This window comes from Parasteatoda tepidariorum, chromosome 11 (assembly GCF_982258835.1).
Source record: "Parasteatoda tepidariorum strain Cologne lab strain chromosome 11, Ptep-v5.0, whole genome shotgun sequence".
In the NCBI taxonomy this organism is placed as follows: domain Eukaryota; kingdom Metazoa; phylum Arthropoda; class Arachnida; order Araneae; family Theridiidae; genus Parasteatoda; species Parasteatoda tepidariorum.
In genome coordinates this window covers 40,765,708-40,784,882 of record NC_141765.1, presented here as the reverse complement: position 1 = coordinate 40,784,882, position 19,175 = coordinate 40,765,708, and the positions used below count along the sequence as shown (strand labels likewise).

At 26.8% G+C, this 19,175-nt stretch overlaps 1 protein-coding gene across 4 annotated transcripts in view; it reads left to right on the top strand.

The window, feature by feature from the left end:
- Nucleotides 1-19,175, top strand: part of LOC107453345 (solute carrier family 4 member 11) — a 351,566-nt gene that overhangs the window by 243,931 nt on the left and 88,460 nt on the right. For 2 of the 4 annotated variants that reach the window (XM_087155390.1, XM_087155389.1), the window contains 2 exons: nucleotides 2,891-2,960; nucleotides 6,939-7,001. In XM_087155390.1, coding sequence (XP_087011516.1) covers nucleotides 2,891-2,960; nucleotides 6,939-7,001 — 133 coding nt within the window. The remainder of the gene's footprint in view (nucleotides 1-2,890; nucleotides 2,961-6,938; nucleotides 7,002-19,175) is intronic. The other 2 variants (XM_016070143.4, XM_071187398.2) reach the window with 1 other exon arrangement.

Here is a 19,175-nt window from a genome sequence, read left to right as displayed (position 1 = left end):
CATGTGACTTTATTCTCCTGCTTTATTTTTCATTATTAATGATATTATTTCATGCTTTCTAAAAATCAATTTTCTGTTAAAATAAAAAAAGTGAAAAATTTCTTGCTTAAAGTGTGCACTTTTTTACATTCACTACATTCAATTAAAAATCCATTTCATTCGTTAAATCCGGAACTTTGTTGAATGGGAGATCCTTATAAGTAAGTTTTAAAAACTGGAGTGTATAACTTTAATTTATTATATTAAAAGTCAAATCGCAACAGGATTCTTTTCCTTCAGTTTGAAAGAAAAGCATTTAACCCGTCTCGTAGGGAATGGTTTGTCTAAGAAAACCATTCAATCACTAAAACGAGGGGAGTGCTATTGGAATCGATATTACTTCGTTAGCAATGTATTTTATTAGAGCCGAATTAGAGCTGGTTGGAGAATTAATCCACTGAAATATTGAACGAAATTTGTCTAAAGAAATGTAGGGCACTTTACCTTCAGGGCAGTTGTAGAAGTTAAATTGCTGTCAACTCGACTTATAAACATTTTAATCTTTTATAACTCTCTTTTTTCTTCTTCAGCTGACTCGATTAAATTTTTAAGATGCATAAAATGTTGATTTGCATAGGATAGATGTATTTAACGAAATTAAAACATTGTATACTTATACATATATATATATTTGTATATACATACTTATATATATATATATATATATATATATATATATATATATATATATATATATATATATATATATATATATATATATATATATATATATATATATATGTATATATATATATATATATATATATATATAAATATATATATATATATATATATATATATATATATATATATATATATATATATATATATATTTATATATATATATATATATATATATATATATATATATATATATATATAAATATATTTATATATAAATATATTTATATATGCATATATCTTTATATATGTAATTATATATAAGTTAAAAATATAGAGAAAAATGGAAAATAATATAATAAAGATTAATGAAAAGAGATGAAGAAAAATTATTTTAAAAAAATATTTTTAAGAATATTTAAAAAAAAATCCATTTAAGAATTAAAAAATATTAAAAAGCTCGAAAAGAAAATAATGAAAATATATAATCTCGTCACGCTCTCATGCGATTATATCCGCGAAAAGGAGTGCTTTCTAATATTGTATTAATTCGGCCAAAGCAAAATATATCAATACATTAGTCTGGGGAACAGCCAAAAATACGAAACAAAAATTGAACACATTAAGTAAAAAATATACGAAATAAAGCATATCTAGCAAAAACAAAAAATAAAACAGAATTTACTTTGTATTTTATAAATTTTATAAACAAAATAAGATATTCTAGAATGAATAATACTTTACTGCTAACTGATTCATTAAATACCATAATTTTTTAATCTCTGCGACTATTAAAAACACACTAATTACCTTTTTCAATCGTAATTAATTTGCTGGAGACTAAACTTTACTTATCATAACTTTATAAATTAGTATTCTGTCCTTAACAATCATTTTAAGCATTAATGATTCTTTAATTCGTGTTAACTCAGCGAGTTTGAAAAGTGAATAGAGATTGTATTTACTCAGAAGTTAATATCAGCCGAATGATTTCTGAGAATTTTCATTTCAGAGTTAGAAAAGAATTATTTATCTTCGTCTACATGCATTAAATTATTTGAGATTTTATAAATTATTGCAATGGAAGATATTTTAATCTGCATTTCATCTCGTTTTGAATAGATTTTTAATTTGGTGAAACGATAAAATAGATTTGACTTTCTGTTCTAATAACGGTAATTATATTTTTATCGGTCTAGAATAGCTCCATTCTAGGAGTAATATTATTTAAATATTTTCTTAATTTCAAACAATTTTTTCGAATATTTCATATTCTTTACTGTGTAAAAGTTTAAATTTTTCTAAATTTATTTCTAAATATTTTTTTAAAATCTATTTTCATATTTATTTTTACTTGTCAATAACGGCTAAAACAGAAAAATATTAAAATTTTATAATAAATAGGAACTAAGTATAATATTTAACTCTAAATTTATATTCATTTAATAATATATAGCTCTATGAATAAAAGCTCTTATAAATTCTGGTTTATTTAAAAAAAGTTTTTATGAAATTTTTTTTTCTTGCTGGAATTAGCTTTTTTGATTAAAATCCTCCATAAAGAATGTGTAGCAATTTTTCTTTTTTAGTCACTTCAGAGTGAAGTGGAAATATTTTTTTTAATTATAACAATGTAGCTGGAATGAAAAGGAAATTTGTTTTAATATTACTATAACTCAAACTTTATGATTAAAGTAATAATAGAGATGTGAGATTTTCAGTTGAAAGTGTGAATTTATCTTCATAAGCAATTTAAAGATGGCGTTGCGTTTGAGTATATTTAAATGTCGGTGTTAATTGTACAGGCTGTTGGTTTGTCATTTTATTTAAGTAAATTTAAATTCAAAGTAACTCCCTAAGTTTCAAACTAGAGATTTTAGTTATTTATAAAAAAATGTTTTAATCCTTTCATTCATTAGTTTTTAGCCATAGATGTTGTAGATGTTGCATTTAAATATTCATTTCCAACACCTGCATTACAGTATATTTGACCTTTAAATAAACACGTTTTTTAAGGAATATTCAAATGAGAGATATTTTTGTTATCGTACTTTCAAACTGTGTCTTAGATATTGCAATTCTAATACAAAAGACTCAGCTCTTGAAATTTCTTTCAAAAAGTAGTTGAATAAGTGACGATTTACATGAAAATGTTGTTAAATAAAAGTAAACAGTGTATTTGGGTTTTCTTAGATCACAATCAAGAGAGTTTTTTTTCTTTTCTTTTCAGGTACTAGATAGCAGGGAATCACTTATTACGATTTCAGAAGCTAAAGAAGCAATTTTTACCGAAGATTCCGGTAAGTGACTTTTTATTTCTTTTTATTCCCTTTTCGATTCAATTTTCGCAAAAAGTCTTTGAATCCTGTAAATGCGTTTGTTTAGAAGCATTGAGTTTGCTCCATTTCATCGTCCTGTTTATACGATACGGAAATCTTTTTCTGTTTATTTAAACTTGTTTCAAACATTGAAAAACCGTGACAGAAAGATAAAAATTTAGAAGATACGATAAAAATTTAAATTTATACATAAAATAAATTACAAACATTGCATTCAAACTAAAAATACAAATAAAATTCAGGAATATATTTAAATGTGGACTTCTTTAAAAGCAACTTTGAATACAACTTTAGATGTGAAAAAAAGAATTTGTACTTAGACTTCTAAACTGAAAGAACTGTGCAATGCCGTGGTCGAGAAAACGCTAATAAAAGGAATTCAACTACTTCAATACAAAACCCAAAGTATTTTTAGTATACTTACAATATACAAAACTAATCCTACAACTACTATAATCCAATCCTATAGAAAATTCAATTCCTTCTCATTCATTTTTTTTCTTTCCTATTGAGCCTTTGACCAGGAATTTGATATGAGTAGCATTTGACATTTAACACAATTGACATATAACAATGGCTTTACTGCATAATAAAATAATTTCTTTTATGTCATTTAATAGAAAATGTGTATAGGCAGTATTTCATGCAAACTTCCTTTATCATTTAATGACAGATATCTTTGATTTATGGTATTTAAAACTATAAAAAAGTTTACTATGCCAAGCATAACTTTGTCTTCGGAAATATTTAAATTTTTCTCAACATTTAAGCATGCAACATTTTTCAATTATTTTGAGATGTTAGTTCAACCATCAAAAACTTTGACCCGTTCTGTTTGATCGATTCATAATATCTATCATACTTTCAAAATGCCATATTCCAAAGAGTTACTTCAGAGAATCTTATATATTCCTAAACGTAACATCTATTATTTTACTTTAAATTTACCACATCGGTACAAAAGTGTTTTTCAGCAAAGCTTTTTGTCCATATAGTTAGGCCAAAATAAATATTTAAAAATAATTCTGTATTTTTTTCCATAAAAATTAGCATTACAAACAGATAAAAAAATTAAAACATTAAAAATAATAATATTTGCTATCGATTCTGCAATCATTTATTTTAAATGATTACACTAGTTTAACAATAAAACGTTTTATTTTAGGTAGAAATAATTATTTATTTTCAATTATTATTCGTGTTACAAAATAAGACATTTTCTTTCAAGTACAGATGTTTTTTTCAAATCGCAATATGAAACATTATTAAACTTCGTAAAAAAGAAGGTATCAAATTTCGAAATTTGTTGAGTACCTTTTCGAAAGAAAATTATTATTCCCCTCTGAATAGTATTTTGAAGTCAAATAAGAAAATAAAATTTTTTTCAAACCAGATAAAAGTAGTGTTTTAATAAAAAAAAAATAATTTTCGTGTTTTACAAAGCAGATAATAATAATGAGCGTGATATCATGATGGCATTTCCGAGAAAAATGAGGAAGAATAATAAATTATACCAATTGTAACTGAACAGACAAACATGTTTAATAATTTAGCTTTTTTAACTAATAATGTCTACAGAATATTTAAAAAGTTGCTAATATAGTTCGTGAACAGTTCTTGCAAGATAATTATCATGCAAAGTTGAGTAAAGCAACAATAGTTTTAAACGAATAGCCTTCAAAGGGAAAACATCGATTTTTTCCGAAAAAAAATATCTGTTTTACACTTTATAAAAATACTTAGTATAAAAAATAATGTGTTATTTTTCATTTATTTATTTTATTTATTTATCTGATATTTTATATTTATTATTTTTTCTTGAAATTTGAAATTTTTGAGGAGTTGTAGCGACAACCATGGAAATGAATGGAACATACAAAGCATAAAATTTTTCAAAATCAAGCACATTTTCCTAGAAACCATTCTTTTTAACACCATCCCGTAAATACATCAGAAACTATTCATTCTGTTTATATTATGGATAGTTAAATTCTACATTACGAAATAAGTTTATTTATCTATTTTCTAAATATTTTTATAAGCTTTAGAAATTCATATTTTACGCAAGACAAAAAAAAAATCCATTCACACAAAAAATTTTAAATGAATGTACGAAAATACCTGTTAAAGGACTAAAAAGAGTCCAATTACCTACAATTCTATAACACTGCAAAAAATTCCGAATCAAATTATAGTATAAGATACCAGCACTTTAGTGCACCATCCATCAAATGCATTTTTCAGTAAGATCCATTTTTATCTTTCCTTTTCTTTCATAAATTTCTGCTTAAAATTACATAATAAACAAAAAGATTATTTTACAAGGTTTCCCTTCTCAACACCCAATTCCAAAGGAATTCAACCACAATCTTTGGAGTAGAGCGGTGCTATTAAATCATCGGAAATACAGTAACGTAACTCATAACATTTGTTACGAAGTTTTCTCTTTATGATTATTTTTGCATTTGCTTAACGTTTGGACTGGTGTCCAAAAATTAAGCATACTTTTACGCTGGATACATGACTAAAATTCTTTTGGACTCAAGTTTATAATTAAGTATCAGATGATCACATTAAAAAACTAAATTGTCACATATAAAAAATACTTAACACTTCGCTAAAAATACATAGCTGAAACATTTTTCAGTTTATATACAGATTGTGATACATTTACGAAGCTTAGAAGCCCCAGATCCCATCCGTGTAATTGAATATTTTTTAACTATGTGAGTAGAACTAAGCAGAGGCAAAGACTATTATTTTCAAGGAAAGAGATGCTCAATTTGTTTCAAGAAATATTCAGTAACAGTATAAATAATAATAATATTAATTAACTCATAAATTTAAATTCCAATAACCCCGTACAGACGTAGAAAATATCTTAATAATAACCGATACTTTTCTTAGAATTTTTCCCATTTAAAAAAAAAAAATTTAAAAAAAAATGCTTAAAAATGCGAAAATTAGTATTTTATTTATTAACCTTCAAAAAGCCACTAAATCGTTGTTGTAGAATGTTGGAATAGGCTTGAACTTGACCATATTTTTAATTTCATATTTGTATCGTATATTTTTAATAAAGTAATCAAAAAACTATTTACGCAAAAATACCTATCATCATTGAAAACTTCTGTTTTTAAAGATTTAAAAATGCATTAAGAGTAATATTTTCATTTTTTCCCCTGAAATTTATTGAGAGTGAACGATAACATGCAGCTGTTTCTTTTATGCTTCAATTTACCATTTGTACATTGGTTACCTGGCGTATTTTGGAGCTAAAAAGTAAAAACTTCGTGAAAGTTTAACTTTGGGCAAGATTCATGGAAATGACTTTTTTTTTTACAAAATATACTTTAGAAAATTGAGAACCCTCAGTGGTGAAATTTAATGCGTAAATCCGACCTTAAACTTCTTAAAATGATTAATCGATTATAATTGTAATCAATTAATCATCTATTATTATTATAATAAATTATTAAAATCAGTTACAATTATAATCTATTAGAATCGAACATTATTAAAACCAATCAAAATCGATCATTATAATCTATTTTAGTCTGTAAAATTTTTCTTACAAATTTTTTTCTATAAAAATATTTAATAAAATTCGTATCAAATAAGTATTTATAATACAAAAGGAAACATTACTTCCCACGCATAGTTTAATATTTATTCATTAATAGTTTCTATCTATAAATAATCTATAAAATTAAAATAAATATTAGCGATGTATCTTTTAAATATTTCTCCTGATTTCAGGTTTGAAAAATAATAGTTAGAAAAAAAATAGTTTTGTTTTTCACAAGCGAGAAAGTCTGAACAACCTTTGCAAAATATTTAAGAGAAATAAAAACGACATTTTTGAAATTAAAGACCAAGAAAAATCATTACTCCACAAGAGCTATTTTATTTTTATTTATTATTTTATTTTTTGTTTAGAAATAATTTCCACTGGCAATCCCCATTTACTCCAGGAAATTCCTGACGACAAATGGTTTAAAGGTAAGATAAATTATTGAAGTAAAACAAGTAACGGAGCAACATTAATGAATGAACTGATCGAGTTTCCAGCTTTAAAACTTTAGAGAAACTCATTTTATTATTTTGTTATATATTCGTTTTCGTTTATTATTTTGTTACTTTGTTATTATTTCCATTTTATTATTCATTTCATCATTACAATGCTATTTATATTATTGTTTCAATTAGTATACAGAATGTCTAATTTAGTATTTTAGACTTATTTTTATAAGATTATCATACTGAAGTATCACTGATTCAGATACTTATTAAGCTATTATTTTGAAAAACTGTACAACTGTTGCTTGTTGTTCCAGAGTAAATTTGGAACTTTGTTAAATATAATCTAAAATATCGCATAGAATTATGACCCATTTTCCATAAAATTCGATAATTCCAGTACTGTCGATTTATTGCGTTTTTTATTACATTATTTATTGCACATATTGTAAATATCTTAAATTAGTTCATAACATAAAAAGTCACTTTTATAACTAAATTATTATTCAAAACGGTTGGCTAAAACTGAAACGTGTACACTTGTGATTTTAGATTTTGCATTTATCATTTCCATAAAATTAACGGTTTTTGATGTTTGTATTAAATCATTTTTAAAGAAAAAGAGCACCAGTTCATTTCATTAATGCGTAAGCATTTCTCACTGAATTTTTAACTTAAAAAATAAAGACATTTTGAAATATGTTTAATGAAATTCCAAAACCTAGGAAAAATATGGTAATAATAAATATATTAAATATGCAAAATTTTTAAATTTTGGTAAACAATTTAAAACCAAATTTAAAATTTTTACTTAATTAGGGTTTAGAAGGTGAAAAAGAATTTCTAACTGCCCTAACCAACTCATGATCTTAATTGTTCGCAATAAATCTGCGTAAAGGAATTAAGCGGATTCATCATGACTTCTATGTAATATAAGACAAGAAAAGGTTAATTTGAGTTACAAGAAAATATTTGCTTTTTTATACAAGGTTGCTATATTATTATACAAGGCAAGAAAGGATTAATTTGAAATGCTTGAAGATATCTCATGTGGTTCATGTTAAAACTGCGTTTTTAAGATCGAAATCGTTCTTAATAAATCTGCGTAAAGAGACCCTTAAAACATTAATTAAAGTTTGCTTTCTTATTACGTTATTGAACGTCTTGGGAAAAGTATTCAAAACTTGACTTTATAAGAGTTTCATATTTATCTTTCGGTTTTTATTTCATTTCTCATTTTCTTTGTTTCCTTCCCGCACGCCCAAATAAAAACATAATTTTCAGGAGAATTCGTTATAATTTCTTAACCTATGGCACTTTACTTCTAGACCATGTTAGAAAAGTTGAAAATGAACAAACTAAAAGCACTTCCTTTTAGCATTTATTTGTAACTACAATATTTTTTCCCGTACTTTTAGATTGAAAAAAGTGTAGCATTTGGATATTGTCGTTTCAATCAAAAACTCCCCTGAGTAACATTAGAAATAAATTTAAGTTACTTTTCTCACGATTAACAAAAAATAAATTTACATTTGGCTACACATAAATGAAGTCGTCTTGTTCAAATTTGAAAATTTGGTTTAAGAAATCTTTCTGAAAGAGAGCATTTTTTGAAAAAAAAAATTGCGAAATAAAAAAAATTTAAATTGCTTTATTATGAGAAAACAGGTAATCTCAGTTTTGAGTTCTACACTACGAGCACTACATTTTTACATTTTTCCGGTGATCTATTTTTTACAATTCGTTTGATAATTTTTTTTCAGAATACAATAAAAAGAAATTTTACTGTTAAGTTACTTAAAACCTCATTGTTTTTCTTATCTCAGATATTATATAGTGCCAATAAATTAATGACCTCCTCATTGAGTGAAACTTTTTGACTTCAATGGCTTCATATCTATGACTTTATTAAAGTCATTGAATGAAACTTCGAAAATATATCACTCATCTGGCAAATTAACTAACAAAGAAGGAAAGAAAGAAAGAAGAAAAGGAAAGTGCTTTTCCTCTAAAAACATTTATAATTCAGAGAAATAGTAATAGAAAAGCATTTTTTGTTTTTGTTTCAATCAATAGAAATTTTTAAACGATACTTGAAATTATCCCAGTTCAATTTCGCATCTCATTTTGTTCCTCGGCACCTCAGGCTCTACAAAATCAGCCGAAACTAAAATACTAAACTTCTAATCGATAGGATTGGTCGATTTTTGCGGTCAATAACAGGAATAGTGCCCCAAGTAACTCGACGGTGCGCCGACTGTTTTCATTAACGTGTATCCTTTGCCCTGTTGCTTAGTAAGCTGACAGGATTTATTTTGAGGATTTCCGGAGTTTCATTTCCATGCTCGACAATTCGTATTGAAAGGATCAAAATTACGCAGAAGTGATGAACCTTTACTAAGCGAATAAAAAGCTTTAAATTAAGTTATATTAATAAAGCCGATAATATATGCAGATTTGAAACAGTTAGGCAAAATACAAGTATCTTAAGACGATTTTTAAAATAAAGGTAAAAATAATACTCTAGTTTTAAATTATCGCTTGAATTTAATCTTTCAAACTTTGAATTCATATTTCAAATCACATTTTAATGATTCAAAACACATTTCAAGTTAATATAGATATCTTGGGCTAATCAAAAAAGGTGTTGAAAACAGGAGCAGTTGTTTTTTTAATCGATCAAATAAAATTAAAAGAATTTATAGAAATATTGATCCAAAAAATAAAATCTCCAAACGCTTCCAAAATTCGATTAAAAACATGGATATTCAAGTAATAAAATTGAATTCTATGGAAAATTATTAAGTTAATTGCACGTTAAAATTATTAATAAATTTATTTACGAAAAAAATTGATTTTTTTTTGCAATGTGCAAATCCAATTCCGCAAATGCAAGTGGCTAAAATATCTTCTAATATTTCATTAAAACTTTTTTAATAAATGATAATAATTTCTTTAAAAATCATCGAGATTAAAATTTTATATTGAAAATTCCACCTCTTATTGAGTATAAAATTTGAATTATCCTGTATGTCACATCCTTGCGTAAATCCTGCTTCTGCCTAATCTAAGGTAGCAGACAAATCAAATATGGTTCTGTACTTCAGTAAGAACACGTCCTAAAAATATATATCCACTACTCTCTATTTACGCTTTTATTTCATATTTACGCTTTTATATCATAATTCTGGCAACTTAGTTACGAAAATATTTTTAAATTTTTGCAAGATGTCAGTAAATATATGGACCTCTTCGCTTTATTTATTCCTGTTTGTGCTTTATTTTATATTTTTCTTAACATTTTGCTTTATTTTGTATTTTTCTTGATTTTTTCGTGTTTTGCATGTTTTATTTTCGAATAGTTTTCTTTTTTTTCGGGGCTTCTCACTCTATTGTATTGATATATTTTGCTTTGTCCATATTAATACAATATTAGAAAGCACTATTTTGAGGATATAGTCGCGTGAGCTGTGATTCGTGTGATCTTCCCCATAAAAGTAATTTTTCTTTTGCCTATTTTCCTTCCTTGCACAATCATATTTCGGTGTATGAACTTTTATTGTAAGGCACTATCATTTGTTATTTAATTCTGTCTTATGATACAAGATAATATTTGTAGAAAACCCCTTATGATTTTGAGTTTCTTTTAAAATACACAAAAAGACTTTGAAAATTGCTTGGAACTTTTTAAAATTTTAAGCTATTCAAATTACCAATAATGATTCACCATAAAATTATGAAGAAAAAAGTTGTTAAAACTATTCAGCGCATGCTCAGTATTAAAACTACTTTCATTACTTATACATTGCACAGTTTCCAACGAATTTTTTTTTCAAATTTTATAAAAATTATCTAATAAAATTAATTTTAAACTGCTGTAAAATTTTGTTTTATTTTTATTGAAATTTTATAGTTTTAGCTAAAAAAAATTTAAGTTGAAAATATTAGTTTCTTGATGAAAATGTTTTATAAAAATAAGAAGACTTTGTTAATAAATATGAGAAATCGCATGATTCAAACACTTTTGAAGTTATAAAATTACTCTTTAAGTATTTCTGGAGAAATATGAAAAAAATATATTAGCATAGAAGTGTTTCCATTATATTGTCCATCCCGTACTTATATATATATATATATATATATATATATATATATATATATATATATATATATATATATATATATATATATATATATATATATATATATATATATATATATATATATATATATATATATATATATATATATATATATATATATATATATACGTACTTATATATATATATATATATAAAAATAAGTACGAATCTTGATTGGGGAAAAAACACAGGGGATTTCTTGTTCGGCTGACCACCCAACTAGATCACCTTTTCCAGAACCCCACAGCCCGAGGTCAAGAAAACTGGGATGAGAGCAGCAGGCCATGATTCTCTTTAGGCTGCTGCACCACTGAGTGTTGTTTACATTGCAGTCTGTTACAGATCAAGACTTAAAAAATCTCTTTTTTTTTACGAGATCGGTCGGTGGAAATGCTAATATAACATTTTAAACATTTATCATTCTTATTTAAAAAGAAATTTAACAATACAAAATATATGAATAACGTAAATGAATAACATTCTTCAATGCCCAAATGGTACTTATTTTTTTAAACTGAAAATGGGCATTTGTTTACATTTTTAATGTCAATGCAAATGTAATGTTAAAGCAAAAAGAGATATAATAAACTAAAGCTTACTCGCATTAGATACTTTCTGAAAACCGATTCTCCATTTTTTCACTTACACTAATCTCATTTACTCTTGTCTATGTTAAAAAAAAATGAGGCTTTATCTAGAAATTATTATCCTTAATAGAATTCACTAAGCTTTCTGCAGAAGACAGCTGTTTGAAAACATCGATGAGGAGGGAATCTAAGTAGGAATCAAAACATTTATCATAAACTTTTCCAGTAATTTCTATTGACGTATTCAGAGAATACCAGGAAACACAAAAATTGTCTATCTACTGTGCAGCAAAAGTTTATTCATTAATTCACCGAATACATTCAAACTATTACCGAATACATTAAAATTTAGTAAAATAAGAAAGTGACTTTGAATTTTATTTGTTAGTTTTTATGCATGAATAATTTTATGGAAAACAAAGTGTTGAATCATTTAAAGGATATAGGTGAAAGAGTACTTTAGCTATACCCATATGCAAAATTTATAGCAACACTGGAGTATCAGGTGTTATTTTACATGCTATTTATATTAGACGTTATGAAAAGATAACATCAATTCACTTGTATACATTTGACACTGAGATAATTTGTTTTACTAGTTTTCTTTGCAACAAAATAAATTATCTAATCAAAAACTTTTTTTATGCACAACAAAAATAATTATAAGAAAGCTTTGCATCAATGCTAAAACGGGGAAATAAATTATGAGGACTCAGCAAATATTTATTTTAATGTTGCGAGTAGTAAAGATAGAATATTAAAGACAGTTTTTCCCGTACATAAATAATATGACTCTTTACGTTTGGTTTGAGTGTCAGCGTCACATTTGCGCTACCCTGAAAGACTAATGGCGCTGACACCAACAGCCTTAATAGACATGATCTTAAGACAATACTGGGGCGGAAATTTCGTCAAATAACACGAGGAAAATTTTTGTTCTTCTGCTGCATGAGATTTTTTAAAAGGTCTTTCAAATATAATACTTTGTGTATCGCTGATTTTACATTTACAATGGGTTTTCTCTCCAAGTTACAATTTTCTTATTTTTATATTAGTCGCAAAAAGTTTATAACAGAAAATTACATAAATGTTGCTACAACTTCTATTGCAGTTAAGGCACATCATCAGGATTAACATTGCATAGGAATCCATGCGCAGAAATGTTGTCATACGCCAATAGAGGCTTTATTATGAAATTTTTCAGCGTGTGCTTCTGAACAATTCATAATCGAGGAAGCACCCTTATCAGCGGACGATGGCACTTCTTGGATTGGGTTCCTATGTAATTTTAATCCGGATCATCTACCTTAACTCCCTGAAAATTTTGTCGCAAAATTTACGTGACTCTCTGTTTTATATAACATTTTAAAATTTGAACATTTCGATAAAAAATTTACAAAAAGTGTCTTTCAATGTCAATCAATTACCTTTTTCAAATTCCTGCCCGTCTTGTCTGGTAGAGTTGGTTCATTATTAAAAGACTGTCGAGTTGAACATTGTTAGTCGTAAACCCAAATTTGGGTTGACTGTTCAATGCTGGCTAAAAAATAAATTAAATTCCACTTTGTGAGTCGCGGTAGCTCAGGGAATAAAGCATTTGCCTCCCAATGATGTGAGCCAAATTGGTGGTCCAGGAATGGTTGGTCAATGCAAATTCTGCTTCCGACTCGCAGCAGCCATGTAGCAGGCGTAAAATATTCTCAGTAGTTGAAGAACATGTATTATAATCCCCTTGCAGTCAGGCTAATTGCATGCAGTTTTCGTGGTGCTCCTCTCCATGTAACGCAAATATGAGTTGTTTTCATCAAGAAGTCCTTCACGAATGCTAGTTTTTTCCAAAGTTTGGTCCAGGAATTGTTTTTATTGTGTTCAAAACAACAAGGCTACTTAGTTGAGCATAGGTATATGTAAACTTAAAAATAGGTAGGTTGTTCCACGCCGGTTTTAAAATAAATTAAAATCCGCTCCTAAGCAACAAAACTCTTTGATTTTGAAAAAAACAAAGCTATTATCTAATAAAGTATTACCTTCTTTGAAAAATTTCCTTGACTTTTTTCCTTTGATGCTAGGTTTAAGTAAAGTACAAATTAATTGTCTTTTAGTGAAGAATTTTTCCATAAACACTGTAATTTTCCTACGTAAGAAAAAAATGGAAAAAGTGCAGTTTGATCATTATTGTTGGAGGATCGAACCTTTAAACAGCTCGCCGTAGGCCACTTGACCGATGTTTTTTTTTCTTTTTCTACATTATTAAATTTTAGCTATTTAAAGATAAAATAATTGATAAAGGGAATTATATAAATATAGTGATATTTCAAAAATATTTTTTTAAGCTTTAAATTTTTATTAAATATATCATTCCCTGTCTTAATATTAAGGTAGAAGTGGAAATAATTGTTCGCTAACAATTACTTTCAAAATTATTACATAAATAAGCTAGCTAACATATTTGTTTGAGATTTCCGAAGACCAAATAGATACCTAACAATTGAGTTTGTTTAGAAATTCGAAAGAAGTTAAATTCACATTGAACAAAGATACAGGAAATCAAATTACTTAAGAGTTTCGCTCTTTTTTTTATTGCTAAGATAAGGTTCACTGTTGAATAATATATTACATTTCGATTATTTTAGGAGCTAGAGCTCCCCGAAAGCATTGTGATAGCTCAATCAAATTCTGATCCAAATATTAATGTTTTTCTGTAAGGATAATTTTCATGCAAAAATATTTAATCATACTTTCTTTTAATCCCGAGTATTTAGATTACAAGAACTGTTATTTTCTTTTACTGTCTTTGTTTTAAAAGTTGTTTATGTTTAATGTTTAGCTTAAACGAATTATTACTACTTTAGTTTCGCTTATAATTTAAGTAATCAACACGAATTTTATATTATTTATAATAGTAGCAGAACAACGAACAGTGGTTGTTATCAGTGAGCGTGTGGGTGAAAACTTTGATCATCCTGCGTTGAGACTAAAGGTACATTGTATCGAACCTCGTTAAACTTTTCTCCCATAAAGGGCTCGACTTCACGCGCAGATCGTCCGGGTACCAAAGCGAATGAGCCATCCAATCTGTAGGGGATCAAAATTATGATGACATGTCTTCGGATCACCCTCAGGGATGTTTCCCAGAAACTGAAATAATAAAAAAACCGAGAAATAAAATATTTAACCGGATAAATAATAAAATAAAATAAAATAATAAAAAATTTAACCAGAAAACCGAAATAATGAAAAGTTTAATTTATTTTACTTATACTATTCAAAAATATGTATAGAAATTTTGATAATTATGTGTACTTTAAAATTAGTGAGCTATTTTTGAAAAAAAAAATTAATAAAATTTAAATTGTATCTAAAAATTATGAATACAAAAAAGCAATTTAGAGCAATAGCGTGACAATTTTGTAAAGCTTTCAAATAAGTGTGCACCTAAAATTTAACAGAAAGTTTTTACATGGAATAAAATTTTCAGTTTTCAGGCACTTTAAAAACTGTGACATGCAAATCTCAGAATTCTAGCTTTCGATGAAGTGTATTGTAAGCCTCGCCTAAAACAAATACATTTTATCTTTAAAATATGCATTTAATTTTTCCTGCTTTGCATAAAAATACCGTTAGAGAGAACTTAACTCCAACAGTCATTTCATTTAATCGCTTTTTTCTCTTGTTATTTAAGTTGCTTTTTTCAAGCCACTCTTAAAATTTCCTAGATCCTTTTATTGTATTATACATATGAATGCATTTGGATAATGGTTACAGATAGAAGTAATATATTACTCGCATTACTGACTAGTTGTTGGAAGAAACTTACTATCGGGCGCAATATTAAACGACAGAACATAAAAGCAGGCATTTAGTTGTCCCAAGCAATTTTTTAAGCCCTTTCTTTTTCTCTTACAGTTTCAGAAAATATTTTCATTGAAATTTCGTAAAGATATCTAAAATTAATTTCATCAATATAAAAAGGAGTTTACAATTTAGCGACTTATTAGTTATTACTGACTTATGATGAATTCAAAACACAAAAAAAAAATTCAATTCAAAAATCAACGTAAAATAGTCGGCTGTAGTGTGTTCACCTAATTAACCGTAAAGTTTACGTTTGGGAACATTTCTTTACCTGTACACATTTGAAACCGTTTACAACTGGTATGGTTAAAAAACCGGGAATCCAAACTGTATGGTTGTAGCCTGTTACAATTAGAATGGCCTCAAAACCATACAAATTAAGTTTAACTAGGCATTGAAGTTAGGTAATGGTTGAGTTGTGTTTTGTCAAGTGAACCATGAAATGTGGCTTGCATAATTTATCTAGTGGTGACATCTAGCTTGACAGATGAGAAATACTAGATTTTTTGTGTTAAGTAGCTCTGTGATGCTGCCATCTATGTGTGAATGAGAGTTCAGTATTCCAATAGCCAAGGTCACGAATTGAGGCGTGATAGACACAGGAAACTTGTTATATGAGGAAAGAAATGAGGAAATATTACAGTGTCAACGTTGGGAATCGTATCTCATTTCCTCAGGTCATGAAATTGAGGGATTAGCCCTCTCGGCTTAGGTATGTACCCAGCTGCAAGGAGTTATGTGCCTTCATAAGGTGTACTCCACCCACTAATTACTATTAGGTTATTAGGCCTCCGATGTTGTGTTAGGAATCCGATAATGGAAAATTAAAATTAGAATTCATAATCCTTATCGTATGGCTTAGCAACCAGTTTTCGGTAAATATGAGCCCGATTCTCATTGACTGTGGGTCTAGCTTTCGCAGATAAAATCCCGATTGTTTAAATGTATTCAGTGAAAACAGGCAATAAACGAACATAAAATGATCGATCCCTTGATACTATCTTCTTTAAAATTATTTGACTGTTTTGGTTGAATATGGTAAAATAACGAATCAATGACTCTTTATTTAACCCGTTTTCGTCGGAGAAATTTCTAACCGTGCATGACTTTTAAGTTAAGTGCCCATGATAATCAGTCGCTTAACATTAGCAATTTTCAAAGAAACTATGTACACGGCAAAATATTTCAAATCAAATAACGGTAAAAGGCACTGGCACCTTGAGAGCAGCATCAGCAAAATCAATTTTACCGTAAAATTTTAAACTTTAACTTTTTTCAGTAATACTTATTCAATAACAGTGATTCAGTAGTTATACAGAAAATAAGGTTAGAAAGATTCAGAATTTTTGCTCCGTAAAATTTTACAGTAAAAATGGATTTTTCAGTAAAAAAAATTATAAAATAAAAAACAAGTAAATAAGAAACTGGCATACTGATGTCGGTACTTTTTACTACAATTTGATCTGAAATTTTTACTGTGTAGATAAAATATTTAGGATGCTTATAAATATAAATATGCATTTAGAAAACTAATTCCATTGTCTTAATTTGCTGTTAAAAAGTGTATTTTTTAAGAGAAAAACGAACATCATGAGTTAATTAACACAAATTAAAATTCTATAATTATATTTGTTATTCAAAGTTATTGTATACGAGAAATTACATTTCAAGCAAATTTCTTTTCACCGACTATTTAGAAAGTAATTTTATTTAACTTAAGTAAAATAAATATTTTGTTAGTAATCTATTACTTAAAAAAATATTTATTAGCTTTATATGCTTATTATTAAATACTGAATTATTATTAATCATTAATAAATTTACTAGTACTTGCATAAAATATTTGAGCTAATGCAATTCAATGATAGTTAAAAAAAAATATTACACTGTTCAACTAACATGTCTCATGAAATTACTTTCAAAACAGTTCCATTTCAAATTTGCGCTTCGTAAATTAAATTTATTTTCCCATTTCTTAATCTCATCTATTTTCTAAATCCAATTCTACTTTCTTTCCATTCAGATTTAGACCTTAAATGTGAACGCTATTATTTAGCATTTTCATTTTTTTGCAAATTTTTCCAAAAAGATTCTCACTTGTTTTATTTCAAACTGATATATCTTTTTCAATTGATTAATATTAGCCTTTTATGAAAAATATTTAAATGCGAAAGAAAGTGGTCACCATTTAAAGTAATAATACACAATGAAGAAAAAATTGTTTCGTATCAAATCTTCACTCCGAAATACATTTTCACTTGACATAAAAATAAATAACTTAGTTTTTTTTTAGCAAAAATACTTTATTGCAATTATAGGTCTCTGTCTTTTCCAAAAGTACTTTCTGAAATTCAAATGTTTAGAACTAGTTTTGAAATTAAAATCTCGTTTCTCATATCTTCTAGAAAACTATCTCTTATTACTTCTGAATGCTATATATATATATATATATATATATATATATATATATATATATATATATATATATATATATATATATATATATATATATATATATATATATATATATATATATATATCGGTAGGGAATCGAATTTTCTTTTGTCTTTACTTGTCTTTTCAGTTTCCTTTGATTCATACTGCTTTACAAGCTAGTAGTGCTTTAATGTGCCGTTACCGCACACACATTCCTATCCGGAATATGCTTATTTATGTTCCCTCTACCTACCTTTACATTTTTGACATATATTTTAGGACCACTCTGTATATATGTGTGTGTGCAAAAACAAGATACGGACTCACTCAAAAAAAGTTTTGTTCCTTTTCTGGAGAAAAAATAACAATAATTTTTGCGATTTAGAAAGTCAAAAACGACAGAAAACGACAAATAAAATTTAAAGATATGCATGTTGGCAGGACAGTACTTCATCAGGGGACACGCTGCCTGCCAACACACAGGACCCAGCCTTTTTGTTTTCAGTGGTAATACCTTATAGGCAAGCAGTGTGTCCCCTGTTAAAGTGCTGTCCTGATAACGCATAAATCTTTAAAAAAAAATTTCGTTTTCTGCGAGAATTTTGTTTTTGACTTTCTAAATTAGAATGAAACAAATTTGGTTTTAGCTGATATAAGCGCTTTTCCAGTTTGATTCATTATTTCTAATTTTATTTACTTATTTTGTATTTTTCTGAATTTGTAAATCAGTTTCATTCTTTGATTAGATTAATTTTTACGATTCACATATGCGTTTAAACAAAGCTTTTAGGTTGCTACTCTGAAATTATACGAATTTATTTAAAATACATTCTGGTAAAATTACTGTATTGTACGATAATTACATTTCTAACAAAAAAAAAACATGAGTTTGGATAATGAAACCAAAATAGACGGTACTTAAGCTATTCACTCGGTAATTTTTTCGTTCATATTGGTTTCAACAGTTCATATTGGTTTCAACAGTTCATATTAGTTTCAACAGTTTACCGAAAGTTCGTGTTTTCAAAATTATAGCTTTTATTGCCACACATTTAGAAAAAAAATACAGAACTGAAAACCAAATTTAATCGAATAAAATATCATCATGCTCTACGGTATTATGATAAAATTACGAA